At 40.6% G+C, this 17,834-nt stretch overlaps 1 protein-coding gene and 2 long non-coding RNA genes across 4 annotated transcripts in view; 1 reads left to right on the top strand and 2 right to left on the bottom strand.

Annotated features, from left to right (window-relative positions):
- Positions 1 to 5,604, bottom strand: part of SELENOP (selenoprotein P) — an 8,207-nt gene extending 2,603 nt beyond the window's left edge. Inside the window, exons 1-4 of the mRNA XM_076363066.1 lie at positions 5,540 to 5,604; positions 3,894 to 4,097; positions 1,896 to 2,108; positions 77 to 194 (exon numbers count right to left, since the gene is read on the bottom strand). Of these exons, the coding sequence (XP_076219181.1) occupies positions 77 to 194; positions 1,896 to 2,108; positions 3,894 to 4,084 (522 nt within the window). The 5' untranslated portion in view covers positions 4,085 to 4,097; positions 5,540 to 5,604. The remainder of the gene's footprint in view (positions 1 to 76; positions 195 to 1,895; positions 2,109 to 3,893; positions 4,098 to 5,539) is intronic.
- Positions 5,605 to 5,713: 109 nt separating this feature from the next.
- Positions 5,714 to 15,625, top strand: LOC143173077 (uncharacterized). The gene is made up of 3 exons (XR_012997463.1): positions 5,714 to 5,782; positions 12,159 to 12,235; positions 15,562 to 15,625. It is a non-coding gene; the product is annotated as an uncharacterized LOC143173077 (long non-coding RNA).
- LOC143173076 (uncharacterized) lies at positions 14,656 to 17,618 on the bottom strand. Of its 2 annotated transcripts, none has more exons than XR_012997462.1 (2): positions 16,801 to 17,618; positions 14,656 to 15,761 (listed from the first exon to the last, which is right to left on the bottom strand). It is a non-coding gene; the product is annotated as an uncharacterized LOC143173076 (long non-coding RNA). The 2 variants fall into 2 exon arrangements; XR_012997461.1 differs by having other exon boundaries at positions 16,732 to 17,618.
- Between the last annotated feature and the right edge of the window lie 216 nt (positions 17,619 to 17,834).

Consider the following 17,834-nt stretch of genomic DNA (forward strand, 5'->3'; position numbering starts at 1 on the left):
ACACAAATAATTTTTTTAAGTACCAGTCAAATCCAGTTTCCTTTCCTAGTATATATAGAACAAAACAAGAAAATACCATGTAAGAGCAGTTTCCACACTTGTTTTCACAGTATGCAATCTTAATAGATTCTTCTACATATTGGAAAGACAGGAAGGAATAGGGCAGACCCAGATGATACACCAGACGGCCGCATCTAAGGAGAGAAAGAACTTTGTGGTTACATATACATAAACATATACCTAAAATTAAATATCTCTTCTTATCATACCTTATTTTATCCACACTGTACCGTCCCATGGAGAGTGTTTCTGTCCAAGGAGTTGACAGTCAAAAACAGTATCTGCCTTACAAACGTTTGCCCACTCAACTGCATCGGTCAGTAGTGTGAAGCATGATTTCTGGCTGACGTAGTAACTCTACTGGCAGAAGCCTCCAGTTTAGAGTCCTTTAGACTAGCAAAGGTAGACTCATTACAGACCTATCTTGCTAATGAGGAGGGCCGTTTGCATAGCGGTACAAATCGCCACACAGTTGTTGCATCCTTACAAAGAATGTTTTTATGCAACATAACATGTATTTTGATTGGAATGAGCACTGCGGTGCATCCGCATTACTGATGTAGTGTGCATGAGGGGATTTTTATGGTGCAGATTTGCCCCATGTCTGTACTTGAGTGTTCTGGTGTGCACTTGACTACACAACTGGTACGTTCAAAGGAGCTGGAGTAAATGCAGAACTTGTACACAAGGGCACCTTGTTAAGTACCCCACCTGCAATGTCAACACACGGTCCTCCAGCCTTAGCTCCCTGCACGTCTGCAGCGCACGTCTAGGACCAGCAACAGGCAAAGACTTCATTGCCAATAAAGGCACAATAAGGACATACATTCCTAGAACCATAATGGACCATGGCCAAACCAGTGCCAAACCAATTCGTAGTGCAGGTGTACCCTCTGTGTCGACACCACAGAACTGCTCAACCTTTCAAATGCCGTGGGCCAGGCATCAGCTTTGGGGCCCCTCCAAGGGCTACACACAGCCTTGCTCTGTTTGTCTGTCATGTGACAGCAGCCTTCCACACTCGGGCGTATTTGCTGCTGTAACAGGCAATCACTTTCTAAAGATCGTTCCAGTGCTAGTTTCATCCCACAAGCCTAATTTAGCTAATTCATTCAATTTCATCATATTACCAAAAAAAAAGTTAAGTAACTTTCTAATTCTTTATTAAATTTAATTATGCTTCAGTATGAACTGAGAATGTTTGTTACAGTAACATAATAGTAATTAGGATGGACATGTTAGAAGTGCAGGACTTGTCAAATAATTTCCATTGCATCAAAACTGAAAATTCAGGATTTCAATTAAAGAGTTAGTATTGGTTCTGCCAAAAGATACATGTCCCAGAATCCTATGATCAAAAAGCTGTTTTATTCCAAAGTTTTAAGTTTCACCTAAAGACTAATTTTTCCATAAGGCTACATGACATTTTCAACAACTCCGGTCAAAATGTTTTCATGAGAACTCAGATAGCTTTTCTCATTTGATTCTACTTTCACATGCATGGATGTAATGAAGTTGTCTGAAAATAAAAACAGTGTAAGACCAGAATCATGCTATCAAATTCTACACTCGGTTACATTAATCTAAATCCACAGTAGTTATAAAGAAAAATGTATTTATCCCAAACTTACTTAAGCAAAAGCAGACTTTTTTTTGTAGCTTCCTTTTTCCAGTACATGCAAGTGCTTTACTTAATGCAACTTAGAAGTTGATTATGGTGTCTTTGTTGTGAGGTAATCCGGCTATTTGCAAATCAATGAAATAATATGGAGATTTACAAAGCATTACTCTAAATACATCCAAATATTTTCCTGTGTTCCCCTCTAAACACAGACCTGTCATAGATGAGAAAGTCATCTTTGTTTCCATTTAAGGTAGTCCAGACATCAGCTTGCTGTTCATCTTGCTGGTAGACAGTAATATAGTCTGAAACACTTTCTTTCAGTAGGTGAAATTTCCTCTGGGAGTAAGTTCCCTGATGGTTGACAACCACATACGAGATATTGACCAGTCCTTCATTCTCTAACTTCACTCGCAGGTCCTCCAGTCTAGTGGAGAATGTAAAGAAGCAAGACCATCAATCGTTAGAGAATCATAAGATTTGCCATGTTCAACAGAAGTTAATATGCTCCATCTCGCTTTTATTACAGTGAATGTTATTTTCTCCCAGTTTTAATGGCAGCAATCTAGCACTATTAAAACATTCTTGCTATTTGCCATGACTATCAACTACACTGTCACCAAACCAGACTCTACAATAGCTAATATGCCGTAGGTCCTGTCCTTATAAGTAGAATGCAGTACTAAGTAAAGCAGACATCTGTTTTCAGATTGAATTCAGTGTTATTTTTATTTCAGTTCTTTCACGCTCGTCATGGTCTAACACAGTTAGTTTACCTGATGTCTTTATTTAAATGCTGAGGTTTTGGTCACAGAATTGGTTAAAGAATGCATACCGTAAATACAGCAGGAAGATGAATAATCAGGAAAGCAAACCTGCAGTAAAAGGCCAATAGCTCTCCCGCTCATCTTGACATGGCTATTTTCTAAAATAGCCAGAAAAGGAATATTACAGCAACTGGGTCAAAAGGACGGCTACAGAATGTGTGCATGACCCGTCTGGCAGTTTAATTTAGTCTTTCCCTTTGGCATCCCATCACAAAAGTCTGTCTTCGCTCTATAGTCAGAAAGCTGCTTTCTTGCTGTGCAATGGGGCCGGGGTCCTTTTCATTTGTATCTTTCCTATTGAATTGCTCTAGAAAACTCTTATATTTTTTTCAGTTTCAGGAAACAGTCTAGAGTTTGAAAGATTCTTTAAAGCCTTTCTAAAATGTACAGAATCAAACCCAACTACCTTGAAAGCCAACTACAAAGCCCACTTTTGACTTTGATGGAGCCAGAGATTTGCCCCCACTTTTTCAAATCTAGTTCTTAAAAAACTTGCAAAGACTATTATACATTGAAGTTATGCAGCCTAGAGGGCGAAACGAAGATGTTATTACAGTCATTAAAATCAAGCACTGAAACCAGTTCTATGAATTTTTAAACCAAAATGATTTGACAATCACTAAATGAATCCAAGATAAGAGCTATATGCGACTCCTGTTTGGGTCAGCTCAAAATTATTTTCTTGCTGCTATTTCTGTCATGATACCTAATCATTTGCACAGAAGTAGGTTCTAGAAACCAGAGCACCAATGTCCCAGGTCTTGTATGAAAATGTGACACTGATGATTCCCTTGAATGCTTCATCTGTTTTTCGAAAGGCCAGTCTCTACCTTATCTTCTGGATTTTTCCTTTTTGTCTCAAGGACCTCTGAACAGGGTCTGGGAAAGCACATTAAAAGCACATGTTTTGATCTGCCTTTTCCCCTACAGACCTTACATAACAAATGAGTGATCACGGATCTCTGTTTTAGGTGTTCCAGGCATGTCAGAGAATTATGATGTTTCTTGGCTTCAGCATCTTTGCTACATTAATCATCTGTTGCTAACTGAAGCATAGCTCTTGAGGAACTTCTTCTGTTGGGTTTTCATGTGTTTTGGGTTTCATTAATGTCAAGTTGATCATACTTTTACATTGTAAATACAATCTGGGGAAGATGATCCCTCAGTCAGGACTAAGTCAAGAGATGAAGAATCTGAGCCACTGGCACAGAACGCTCCTGCTGAGAGTTAACCTGGTCACTGGGTCACAGATGCCAGCTGGGATGGCGGCATATGAGGAAGCTAGAGTTCATTGAGTGCGTTGGTAGTTGGTGTTATCCTCAGATGGCATTAAAAAATTGACCAGTCACATTTTAACAAAAACTGGAAAAGAGGTTTATGCTTACCTGGAAGCCTGCAGCAGGCACAAGTATCAGCTAGCTTGGAGGAGAGCCACCACTGTCACTGAGCCCCTAGAGTTCAGCATTGGGTTCTCCTCCCCAATACGCCATTCTGGGGGCTCCTTGCAGTTCTGGATCTCTGTCCCTCCTCCTGAGAGGAGACAGAGAGCCAGAACTAGCCCCAGCCCTGCCCACATGGCTGGGCTTTATCTGAAAAGAGAGAAAATAAACAAAATAAGATCAATGCCTAAACAAAGTTCATACTCTGAAATTCCCATAACAAAACACAGCAGGATATTAGCTCCATTCAGTTTAAAAATAAAAAAAACAACTGTAAGAATAAATTTGAGCTACTTTGTTTACTGCTTCATCATATTTCTTTCATTTTGCAGTGGAGTTCCCCTATAATAAATAGGCAGGGTTTTTTTGTTGTATGTAAACAGCTGAAAAGTAAGTGTTCAGAATAACTGGATTTTCTTTTAATGCTACTAATCAAACTACATTGTTCCTTCCTCTTTGTAATTTCTTCTTAACAGTTTTTAGCACATCAGTGATTTTAAAGTGGCCTCATTTCTTGTGTTTTGAAATCAGTTGTGCTGAGCCAGTTTACACCAGTAAGATTACACTCCAGATTCCAGAGTAATTCCACTGACTTAAAAGTACTTGCACCAACAGTGTATTTTGGTACACACCAAGTATTACAGAACCTGGCAGAAATTAAAAAAAAGACTTAAAGATTTTTACAAGTCAGTCTGTGGTATTCGGATACCATTAAGAAAGATCTCTTAAGAACACAGGCAAGAGAAACAATTTTGCAAAAACAGGAAATGAAAACTGAGTTGCAGGATTCCTCAGATCTTACAAAATCTCCTACCCACACTTAGTACATTTAATGTTTATGAAAACCAAAGCACATGAGAAATTCTGTAATTATCTTTTCCTTTTATTCCATTAACATAATAATTTTGGCTTAATATGTTCAGAAAACACCCATTATCGAGAAATATATAAAATTATAAAACTGCTCCCCAACATGTCCTAGATTGTGGAATTGTATAATTTCATCACTCGCATCAAAGTCTGACAGTAAACACAGAATGTTTTGGCAACACTAAATTCTGATAAATAACACGTGTTTCATCGATCTTGTCATATTCTAAAAAAATTAGAGCATTTTAATAATTGATCTTTTAAAACAAGAGCCAGCTGCTGCAAAGCCAACATCATTTGTGAAATCCTGCTGTCCCTAATGTTTCTTTCCTGCAGTTCTACCAAAAGCATTTTAGGTACAGTACTTTGGAGATTAAACTGTGGTCCAACAGATATCAAAAGGGCCATTTTTTTACTCTTTCCACACATCTGGAAAGCTGCCCGCCTTTATAGGGATCCATTATAAACACATGAAACTCCTATGACATCTTGAGATCCTTCTATGCCTTTATAGCCTTCTGCAGCACCGGCATACAGCACCCAGCAACAGCTGTCTCGCCCTGTGAACTGTGTTCTGAATTATACTTCTCTTCGCATTTCAACTTTCTAGTTGGTTTCCAGCGGAAATTTCCACAGTCAGCCTGTTCAGCCAAAGAAACAAGCAGACACTCTGCCAAATCTTAAGTCATGAAGCTGTTTCATAGCAAAACCAGCACACTTACCCTTTCCTCCCCCCCTCCTTAGCAGCTCTGCTTAACTCCGCTGCAGAAGAAAACAGTGTGGGGAAAACGGCTGTGGTATTTATATGGCTCTTGTTTACCTCACTTTGCAGATATGGTTCAAAGTTCAGGGAGCTCATTCTGAACGACCTTGCAAGCAAAGCAAACCGCTTTAGCAAAAGTAGCCAAAATATTTCCCCGTTAACTAATTCCAAGTGGAAACCATTTATCGTGCAGAATGGCAAGGTATGTTTAATATAATGACTTTGAATATCCAGTTATGCAGTTTGTCAGCCACCCCAGTCAGCTGGAGGTAGTGGTACAGTCAGAGGAGGGGGGTGGGCCAAAGAGTCATTATTTTCTGAACACAGTGGTAACCACAGTGAGAGGGGGAAGGTACTTCTCTATTTATAAAAATGCTGAGCTAGCAGGTTTTTCTCTCATATGCTTTATCTGATATTTCCCTTAGAGAATGGTGTACGCTGTCTGAGGGCATGTGCAGTACAGGGCTCCTTTTGCCCAGCTGCTCTTGATTACGTCACTTGGCTTTAAAACGTATTTCTGTAGAACCTGCCAGTTTATCAACTTCTGTTGAAGGTTAGAGCCCAGATCTTCAGTTGTTTAAATCAATGTAGCTACATGAAAGCCACGAAGGTCTACCAACTGGCAATAGCCACTTCACACTCTGTATGCCTCTGTTATGTTTTCTTAACACCATCATCACTGAGGCATCTGCGGACATTTAGGTTAAACTGTTTCCTCACTCTCTTTCCTCAGTGAGAGAATTGTTTATGCACGGTGTGTTTTATTTTGACAGCAGTTTGCTTGAGTTTGATTTCCTTCAATGTACGTTATGTGTGTTTATGGAGAAATAAATGTTTAAAAACTTGGTGTGCCCTCAGAGTTTAAGGTGGTGAGATTTATGTTGCTTAGTTCTATGGCCTGAGACTCTTGTCTCCTGCTCAGATGAGCTTTATGCTTCTGGTTGGGTGTGAGAAATGGAACTGCCAGCCCTGGGGTTTATCTGTAGAAGTCCTATGCTCAAGTCAATGGAAAGAAGGACAAAGATCTGCAGTTTTACTCAATAGCCTTGGAGGACATGATGTAGACACAGACATCACACTGGGACTGAATTTTTTTTAAAAGGTGGAATGTGCTTACATTCCTTACGTTGTTAGGGAAACACATCCTTGTATTCTTTGCTGGGTTGAGACCAAACCCTCATAGCAAGCCTTCATAGCTGATGATGTCCTTTACTATTCAAAATGACAGATTATTTGCTGGACCTCCTGCCTCAGGATAGGGTGTTGATTTTCAGTGCTAATAAAGCCCTGCAAGGTTGGCTGAAGTAAGCATTTGGTACGCGTCATGTCTGTCAATTCTTAAATGAGCACTGAAGCAGCCAAAAAGAAATTGAACAGGTACAGATCTATTAATAGGGAGAAGAATAAAATGCAGCTCAGTGGTGATTGACGGTTGGTTTCTTGCCAATTATTGCAACACAGGTGGAGATACTATCAAATATCCATTCCCATTTCTTGTTCAGCCTTGTAGAGAGGGATATGCACAAGGCTTGATTAACAAGTGCTAGGCCTGTAAGCTATATGTAGTACCACTGAGTGCTGTGGAGACTAGCAGCTCAGAAGTACTGAAGAATAAAGGGTCCAGACAGAGTAAACTGAGCTGAAGCAGCTAACTTATAAAACAACTACCTTGCTATGGCAAGAACATTGAGGATGGAAATGTACAGTGGTCACTACTGAAAAGTTAGTATTTCCTCCCATAAAGGATGCAGAGACACCTGCAGACCCTCAGTTCCCTTACAAAGAGACAAGAAGCAGCCATTGTTAGCAATTATCACTGTGCCAATAAATACTGTTTATTATATTACTGATTATTATATTACATTATATTTATTATAACCTTTATAATATTAAGGAGAGCTTAGCTACATCTATAGTGATATAGTCATAGCCATAAGCATCTTGCTTTATAACATTCACCTTACATGAGATCGTTGTTCTGCCTCACGATCTATTGAGGAAAAAAGTTCCTCTGTCTTAAAGCAAGTGGTAGGGAATATTATAATGCTGGCTGTGGGTTTAGATAGATCTAATTCAGTTGTTTCAGAAATGTATAAACCCTAAATATGTTTAAACTTCAGTCTGAAGCATTACCCTTTCTGAGTGGAAAAAAATCCACATCCACATTTTTTTTACAAACAGTAGAATAAAGATGTTAATAATTGTTAAATTTACAGTCTGAGTCTGACCATTCCATTTCCTATATTAATCCCCCTTGAATTCGTAGGCTCCTGTAGCCCTTTGTCCGTAGCTTCTAAAGAAATAATTGTCTTAAATTTTAATTTTGCTTTGCACTGCAAATGTTTTCTTAGTTGTTGAGTATGTTCCAATCTCACTGCAGGAGGCCATTATGAACTCTAATTTGGGCAAGTCTTCAGCTTTAAACAATAATTTTTATAATTATCATCCTGTTTCTACCCACTTTCTTTCTTATTTGGGGGGAATAATAGTCCTGGTGGAAATAACAGCCCCCTTCCCTTCTTATTGAACATAAACTATCCCCTTTTTTGACATGTTTCAAACTTTTCAAAGCATCACAGCACAGAAATACCAGTGTCTTTGGAAATTAACTGATGTTTGTTATTTCTGTTACCTAGATCGGTAACGTATACATTTCTTGAAAAAAATCTCAAATGGACATGGAATTATGAGGCTGTCAGTAATTATATTCTGGTAAAGTCTGCTGTAGTGATTTGCAACATGCAAATAATGAGAGGACAGAAGCAGAACATGGATCCAGCACAAATTCTATCATGAGACCTAAGGACTTCAGTGTCTGTTTTGCTCTTGTGACTGAAAGATGTCACAAACAGGGAATTCAAAGTCCACTGGCAGATCGTTAAGTCTCTACTGATTCCTCTCATGTCTTCTCGTTTTATAGCAGTGTAACTGTGTCAACTCAGTGGAGTTATTCGTACTTTATAGTGGAATAAATTGCAACAAAAACAGGCTGTTGAGGTTTACTTAATGCTGACATAAACAAATTTCCATTTGTTTATGACACCTTAAACTCTTGGTTAAATGCTGTAAATAAAGGGTAATTTAAGTGAAGGCTAAGAAAATATATTAAAGTAAAGTACATTCAGCAAAATAATTAGAACCACAGGTTCATTAGTTAAAGCAACTACAGAAAGAAGGATAGTGGTGCAATGTTAGTCTCGTGCTCCTCTCATGTGAGATCCAGAGCAGCCTAAGTAACTAAACGCATACTTCTCAGAATTTAAAGGAAGCAACAAAAGCTGACATCCTCTGATACATGTCTGGAGATTGTTTCATGGAACAAAGGAATAGCTGATACATGCAACTGTCTACTTAAAAACAAAATGAGACTTAAAGGAGCTCTGATCTAGTTTTGGTTTTCTGTTTGGAAATTCCATTATAATAATGAAGTATCTTTCTCTACTTGAACCTGTCTGTAGCACACTGTAATTAGCAAGGAAAAACTTTTTTTATCGGTCATAATCATTGCACAGAATGCAAACTGACTCTAGTTGCTGAATACCTACACGTATTCCGAGTTCCTTATCAGCTCTGCTTACTTTCTGCATTCATCCTGCAATAATTCTAGTCTGCACGTTCCCCATGTCACCTCAGTGGGCCTAAAACCAATGGTCCTCTTATCATTTGAAGGAAGGACAAATTACCTGATGGTACCCAAGAGGTGGTTAGGAAGATCATAGCTGTACGACATCTTCTGTATTTTTGTATTTTTCAGTGTATTTAGTAATACTTGGCAGTCCTGTGATCTACAGAAGAAAACTGAAAATTCCCCCAGTTTGGTGTGACTCTGCTTAGGCTCCTGGTGTTGGGGATAGTAAATCAGGAAGAAGCAAATGCAATCATGCAAGGCCCAAAGCAGGGTATCTGTAGAGATCTCCTATATGGATCTCATATCCCACACGATGATCAGTGATCCCTCCTTCTGCAGGAATGATGCAGTTGCACCAGGAATTCAGCAGGCAGCTTTAGGCTTTCCAGTGCAGTGCACTGAGTCAATGCATAACTAAAGTGATTAAGGATCTGGACCAATGAGTACAAAGAAAGTCAAACAAAAGCTTGATTTTTCTGTATTCAGACAGTTCTCTTTACATTAACAGATCAGGTCTTCAAGAGGGTGTAACTGTAATCATAACTTCAGAAGTATCATCAGCAATACATACAATTCCCATTGAAGTCTTTATACCCAGTTAACTCTCCTTAGGAGATGTGGAGGAAAACGATTCATCAGCTTAATCCACAGCAGTTCATTCCAGGTGACTTCAAAGGCTTCCCACCAGAAATACCTGTACAAGCAAGTTCTTGTTAATGATTTATAACAGGTCATCCAAGCATAGTTCACTGCACTGAACCCTAGCCAGGGAATGGAAGTTACAACAGCACAGTACATGGGATTCAGTGACAATATACAGTGAACTTACAGAAAGTTCAAGTCTGTTTTTTGCTCATCTGTTGTGAAATACATAAAAACTGAAGTGAAAACTGGGTCCAGCTAATGAATAAGAGGGATTTGTATTAAAAAGTTCTCTTTCAAGAACTGTTGAATTGTGATTAAAAAATGGGTTACATATTTTTGGTTAAATTTATTTTTGTGGCTCTATGTTGCTTTATTTTCCCAAGAGTACAGCAGTGGCTGCAAACGTCATGGTCTGCAAGAGATGTTAAGAGAGATTAGGGACAGATTCAGATAGCTGAGTGTAAGATGGAGATTGTTTCACATGAAATGGAGTCTGACAAACTAAAATACTTATGGCTTCAAGTACATGATATTGAAGGTTGATTGTTGATGATACTTCTTTTCAGACAGCATATACGTGGAATGCTGAACTGTGAAAAAAATCTTGTGTGCCCTTCTTAGGAAAAGAGTATGTGAATGTACCACCAGCACCAGTAAGGAAGGTGTAACTGGCTAAATCAACCATTTTATACTGTTCTGTCCATCTTGGAAATTCAAAAGCAGCTGCCATTTCAGCATAAGCAGCAAATTGTTTGTGAACTGCTGAAACAATTTGCTGATGAAATACAAAAGTAGATCGGTTTAAGTGACAGTTTTCACTTAACAAAATATACTTTGCTGCTGCAGCACACAGGAAGCTGGGATTGATAGCCATCTACTCCCACCGTGAGTAAAAACTATTTTCACAAAAAAGGGGCCTGCCAGTACCATAATGAACGTCAACATAAGTACCACAAGTGGTCTCTATAGATAAAGAAATATTGTAAAGCAATGCTGACCTTCTGAGGACTGGTGGAAGAACTGTTTATTAAATGTGTTCTATGTCAAAGCAGAGGGAGACCTGTGCCAATACATGTGCTTGCAACAATCAAATCCTGCACAGACTGACTGCCTCCTTCTGTTTTTTGAATGCTGATGGAAGTCTGGAAGAGTCAGATCTTTATCTGATTTATCTCTGGAAACATCATTTGATATGCGAGGAGGACTTACAGCAGCTATCTTACAGTAACACCTTTCCTGTTGTTGTCAGTGCCATTATTTAAAGAGTCAGCAATAGCGATTAGCATTCAGCCCCTGCCTAGATTTGATTTCTGTTAACAAAGCCATACTGGCTTACAAGTTGTTCCTTCAGCAGACAGTACTTTGTAAAACGTTCAGCAGCTACAGTACCAGTTATTGATGTATAGCTACTTGGTATCTGCAACCCACGCTCAGAATGTAATGGGTATGCCTACCGTCGGCTGGATAACTGCACAGCTTCTGGAAGTGCTAAATGCTTATTGATTGAATAGACTGGAATAGCTTTAATACTAGAGTATGTAATGTAGCTGTCATAAATTCATACTAACTGCTGAAAAAAAAAAAGATAGACCATTACTAGCTTCAGATTTCCAACTATTTCCTATTCTCCTGAAGAGTTCACATTTTTGCTGAAAATTATAATTATTGACATGTCATACATTTATTTTTGTGCTTTTTGGATGAAATACGTACAACAGAAGTCCCCAATCTTCTGATATTACAGTCCTATATTTTATTTTCCACAGATGCAGTTCTTGAAGGTAACAATGAAGGCAAAGTAAAATTTTGAATACAGAATATTATTTCTGTGTGTGTGTGTGTATATATATATATATATATATAAAAAATATGTATTAGCCCTACCTTGACACTGGCAGTCTTCCTATTTTTCCTGCGGCTTTGGTCTCCTAGGTTTTGGCTGGTTGAGGGAAAAGTCAAAATCAGAGTAATAGAACTGTAATAGCATTCCAGAATAAAGGGTGCAGAATGCAACACAGAGGAAATAACGCAGTGTTTGGAAGAAATAGAAGTGAGAGTAGAGAATATGATGACATCTTGTCTGAGGACACCTTTGGAAGTCACCTGCACAAGCCATCACACTACTCCACATCACTGCAAATAGCGAAGACATGGAAAAACCTGCTCTGCAAAATTCAAGCAGCCACTATTGGTTGCTTCTATGAAACTGCTGTTATTTCATATGTTCACATGTGTTTGGATGGACCTCTTGGCTTGTCTGAGAATTCACCCTAAACAGGCTTCATATCATGTTCTCTAATTACAGGCAATAACAGCAATACCCGCTTTGGAGTCTCCTCATCCCGTTCCAAAAGCACTGGTTCAACTTGTGGAACTTGAAAAGTGAGTGAGTCGTGGTCCTGACAAGAAATAGTCATCACACCATGCCTCAACATCTCTCCAGTCAATAGAGGTTTGCATGACTGCTCATTTGTAAGGACTCTTGTAGAACTACAGGAGAGATGGGTCCCAGGTTTACATTTTACTCTGGTTAAGTCCTCATCTCTAGCTGACCTCTATTTTGATTTTTTACTGTCTGTCTTTTGGCAGGAAGACATGTTCAAAATATTACTCATGTATGCCTTATATTATTTACTAGTTGTTATTTACATATCAGGCATATAACAGTCTTAAGAATTGGATTTAAGGAGGTGGTAGTATCCCCAGTAGAGCCCAGAGTCAGTGTCTCATGGTGGAACAGCTGAGCCGCTCCCACACCTGTCTTTGGCCATCAGCATTTTACCCAGCCCTCTAAACTGCAAGCTAAGTTTCTCTGAACTTTTTCTTGTCAGCAAAAAAAGAAAAAAAGAAGAAAAACAAAGTAGGGATTTGTGCTGATCCTGTGTCACGGTCATTGCCAGATTTCCTGTAAGGGCTCAAGAAGAGGAAACAAAATATGAAAGTGAATTTAAAAAGACTTGTAGCGCTTTAAAAATCATGGCAATAAAGCTGCAGAACATTCTCTCCAACACAGCTAGCAGGCATGCAGAAGGAGACAGACCAGAAAACTAAATGCATAAGTGATCCCATGACTGCAATAACAGTAATAACTAACAATAAATGCTTTTTAATTATATTCCCCTTTTTGCAAAGACTTCGTGATGTCTTGCTTGTAAATGTTTTAAGTTAATGATAAAATTTTTGTTGATTCTTTAACACAGACATGTGCCTGAGGTAAGTTACAAAATACATAATTAAAGGATCATGCGGGATTTCAGATATCTAGTTCTCCTGAAGCCAAATGTAGGACTTCATTCTCCATTGTTCAGGCAAATCATCGTGCAGTCAGCGGCTCAGGCACTGTTTGAGGCTTACAGTGTGGATTGTGCATGAGGCTGGTCTTAAGAACTTAAATGACAGAACAGACAGAGGCCGGGTGCTCTTTCAGTAGCACATGTGCTTTGGTAGCTGCTCCATCTGTGTGTCTGCAAGGGGAGTACTCAAGTTGCACATGGTCTTGCACGGATGGAAGATGCTCTTGATGGATGGAAGGCTGTCCTAAAAAGAAAAAAGCTCTTGAAGGAAAAAAAATCTTCCCCTAGAAACTGGGAAGAATTATTTCTAGGTTGCCCAACTTTCCAACTTTTTATCGCTCTTAATATTAACTTAATTGCATGTGGAACATTTCCCTGATTGTCTCCAGGTTCTGAAGTAAACTTTCATCAATAGTGAACATGATATGAAGCTATCAGTCAGATGTAATTTCTCCCAGCAATAATATAGTCTACGGTTTTCTAGAAAGATTACATGGCCTGAAAGGAGGAGTAATCTAAAATTATCTGTTAATGTTTCCGCATGTATAATACACAGAACTGCAGCACTGACAGTGGGCTAGGTCAAAACCTTTTCTGCCAGTTTAGCTTTAAACCTTTCCAGACTCTGTAGATTTCCATGGGTTATTAAAGAGAGCTAGAAAAATCACCACATTTCATGTCCTGATGCGCTATGTTCACTGTGGCTTATCAAAAAACCACAAAACAAAAGCATTTTTGCCAATCAGGTTACAGAAGATTTGCTTGTGAAAATCTGGGTTACCTCTGAAGAGGTAATATCTACATATACAAAATCTTTTATAAACAATGTGTGTGTATGCTATTTCTACTCATGATGCACAATGCATACCCACACAAAAATGGCATGGTATGTATTTATTTTAACAATTAACACAGGTAACTTTTTGATAGAGGTTTTCCTTAAGGGGTTCCCCAAACAACTACTGACCTAGCCAAGGCCTGCAGAATTTATATTGGGAGCTGGACTAGATGATCTTTAAAGGACCCTTCCAACCCAAACCAGTGTACGATTCTATGATTCTATATCCTGGGATAAAAGGAAAAAAATAGCAAAGTACTTAACACCTACTGTTATTTAAGCACTAAGCCACAATACAATTCTTTTAGGCATGCTTCTCATAATTCTGCAGAATCCAAATCACTATGGTTTATGAAACTGATAAACACTAAGTTTTTAGACTTGCTTCTCCTTCCAGATACTTAAAATAAGATAAAAAAAAAAAATTGGATAAGAATGCTAGAATTCAACCACCCTCTCTTGCAGCGTTCACCAGACACTGATCTCCCTGATTTCACTAGTCAGCTGATTTTTGCGGGGTCACAAAAATATGAAACTTGCAGAGAGCAGATAAGATTTGGCGTGGAGCTTGTAGGGCAGCAGATAATACTGAGTAGATATAAATGCACATGCTGTCCTAGCTGTGCATTTCCTCTGAAAATATAAAGATAACAAAGGAACAAGCTGACATCTTTGTGTCACAGATGTAAGGTTTAAGGATTTTTAACATCAATTCACAATTCAGCATGTTACAGTTTTCAAGCATTGCATTTTACAGTTACCACTATCGTTTTGACTTTCATTAACTCCTTGTATCTTCCCTTCCCTCTTGAAAAGAGATGAGGAGCATTAACAGAACAGCTGTCAGAGACACAACCCGTATTTATTTTCCTTTAAGACTTTATAAACAGTCACTGGTATTGTTTCACTAGGGGTACCTACTAGAGGGGGCTCTACAGAAATGTTCTTCTGCTGCGTAATAGCGGACATCTGGCTTGCGCTAGGCATGACAGTAAAGCCCTTTCATGCACAGAACAAGTCATTGTGCAATGGAGACATGCCGAGTTGTCTGATACAGAGATTTCTTGCAAATGATTGACGTCACTACAGGAATGAGCAGTTGATTTCATAAGACTTGTTTTAGTAGAAGAGACCAGAAAAGGCCACATTGTAGCTATCTGAATTCTGCATCTCCCTGGGTGAATCATTTGGTTCTGATGTGGGACAATGTGGTGGGAGATCTGGGTGTGTTTGAGTGCACTAAGCAGCTTTCAAAACTATTTGGGGAGCCAGTCAGAACTCTCCAGCAAGCTGGGCGTAGGTCACAGGCTGCTAGGTAGATAGGCTTGCGCTAGATAAGCTGATGGTCCCTTTTGCCCTTCATTTATAATCTGCATCAACCGCTTTTGGAAAATGGCTATCTACTCAATCCTGCATGTAAGCACGCCTTCTGAATTGTTGGTTTCACATCTGCAGTTTATTAATTCCTTCATTTCTTCAGCCAAGAGAGCTTTTCTTTATTAAAGAAGGGAAATGTATGATTCACACTTTTCTATGATCAGTTTAGTATTCCTTTTTGCCCGTTTGCTACTTCACAGGTCTCCCTAGGAGAGGCAACCGACACTCAGCCTGGTTGGATGTTCTCTGCCTTCTTCAACACTGCCGTGAGAAGCCCAGAGCTGGAGGAGAACGTCTGTGCTTCGGTATTATTCCCAAACTCAGCTGAATATTGTGTCCAGAAGGCTTATCAGGTTATCTTAATGAATACAGATTTCTCCAGAGTGTCACTGAGGTGATTCTGGAAAAGGAAAAAAACACAGGGAATTTTTAGCCATACAAATGGGTAATACGGGTTGAACTAGAGATATGGATAAAGATCGTTTGGATGTTTGCTTAACTTTTTTTTCCTCATGTAAATAAAATGCCCTATAAACCAGGTTATTTAGAGACTTACAACAAAATTGTATTGTTTTGTAACGTAACTCTCAGAAATCCTATAGAGGTAGTGCTGGGAAACACCACACCCATCTCTAAGGGAGGAAAAGGAGAACCTGAAAAGTTATAGCTCAATCAGTCTAATTTTACATTTGAAAAGCTATTAGGATGAATTATGAACCATTCATTTAAAAGCTCCCATCTAATCTGACAGAACAATTAGAAGGGTGAGGCCATAGGAAAAAAGTAAAGAAACACTATGGAAAATGTCATGGAAAAAAAAAGCAAATGGTCAGAAAAAAACATAAATTAATGAAAAATAACCAAACCACCAACCTTGTCAGGATAGGTGGGTGCTGGAAGGGAAATTTTTAATTCTTGTGTTGTATTTTGGTCCTACAGCGATAAGTTTAGCAACGTTTCAATTTTAACTACAAGCTAGTGGAGATACAGTTCTTCCACTAAAAATCAGATCTGTAATGGTTTAAAGCAAACCTTTGTATTTTTTAAATGCAGGAGGCATCAACATTCCTAACGTACTGCCCTGTAGGAGAAAAGTAATGGGTGTGGCAAGACAACTCCTAGACCGAAAACAATTGTCTGAGCAGACCTACCAACAGGAGCAACAGTATCGTTACATTAGCAAGGCCACTAAGCAATAACATGAGGAAAGGGACATAAAAGGGACATAAATTTGACTTAAAACTTTTTATATTACATTACAAACCATCAGCATTGATAAAACTTTCTTGCGTTACTGTATTATAAAACACTGCAGAGAGTCTTAGGAGTTTATGTATTAAAGAGTATATAAAAATTAATTTGAACTTGACCGAATGTCTACAGTTTGATGTTGTAGGGCTTCTATGCTGAACGGCTGCCCTAACTTCGTAGGAGTTTACCCTTTCAGTGCCGGACGAACACGGCAGAAGTAATCATGCGGCTCTGGCACCAGGGAAACGTGATGGGGCTCACGAACAAGTTCATGCACAGGAATTACGCGGGCAAGCTCCCAAGAACATACAGCCATCGCACGCGGCAGCTCTGCTGTTGTCACGATGAACACAGAGGCTGTCAAAGGGACGATCATTGCGTCCGTTTCGACGAGTTAAATTATCGTACTGGTTTGTGTGGATGAATACGTTTGCACCTGGTGACGACACACGAGGCCTGGCTGACTCGGGAGGCCCCTGAAGGCCCCGGCCTCGAGGAGAACCCTGCGTCGCGCCCCGCCGGCGCTCAGCCAGCAGCCCTCAGCGGAGGGGCTGGCCTCCGCCCCGGGACCCAGCAGCTCTGCGGGCGCTGCCGGGTGCTGCCCGGCCGCTTCCTCCTTCAGCCGCGGGCGCCTGGAGCCGCGGGGTGGGGGGGGGGGGTGTCCGGCAGCCTTGCTGGGCGCTATTTCAGCGCGGCCTTCGGCACCTCTTCGCCGCAGCCACTTCGAGAACCGCTCGGTCTGAACCGCAAGAGGGAAGGGCCGCGCTGCGCCTGCCCTGCGTGGAGGAGTGGCTGCGTGAGGGAGGGCGGCTGGTTCGGCGAGGGGGCCCCCGCGGGTCGGTGGTTCACTTCTGAAACCGGTGAACGCGCCGACTCGAGGTCTGGGAAGAGCGACGTGTTCAATCTTATCTTAGCGGTGGATTTCACTGCGTTTTCCTTTCATCGCCGGAGACCAGCCGCGCCGCTCCCAGCGGGCGCCAGCCGGCCGCGACGGCCGCTCCCCCCGCCGACCCTCCTGCCGGGCCGGGTTGCCCGCTCGCCGCCGCCGGGGCTCCCGGCGCCGCTCCGGCGCGGGGCGGCACGAAGTGACCGCCAGAGCCGCCGGCTCCCGCGGCAGCCCCGCCCCGCGCCGGCACTGCCTGCTCCTCGGCGGCACGGGGGGGGTGGGGGTGGGGGGGCAGCGCTGGGGGAGGCAGTCCGCCCGCCCCGGCCGCGGCTCCTC

Source organism: Aptenodytes patagonicus, chromosome Z (genome assembly GCF_965638725.1).
Source record: "Aptenodytes patagonicus chromosome Z, bAptPat1.pri.cur, whole genome shotgun sequence".
NCBI classification, from domain to species: domain Eukaryota; kingdom Metazoa; phylum Chordata; class Aves; order Sphenisciformes; family Spheniscidae; genus Aptenodytes; species Aptenodytes patagonicus.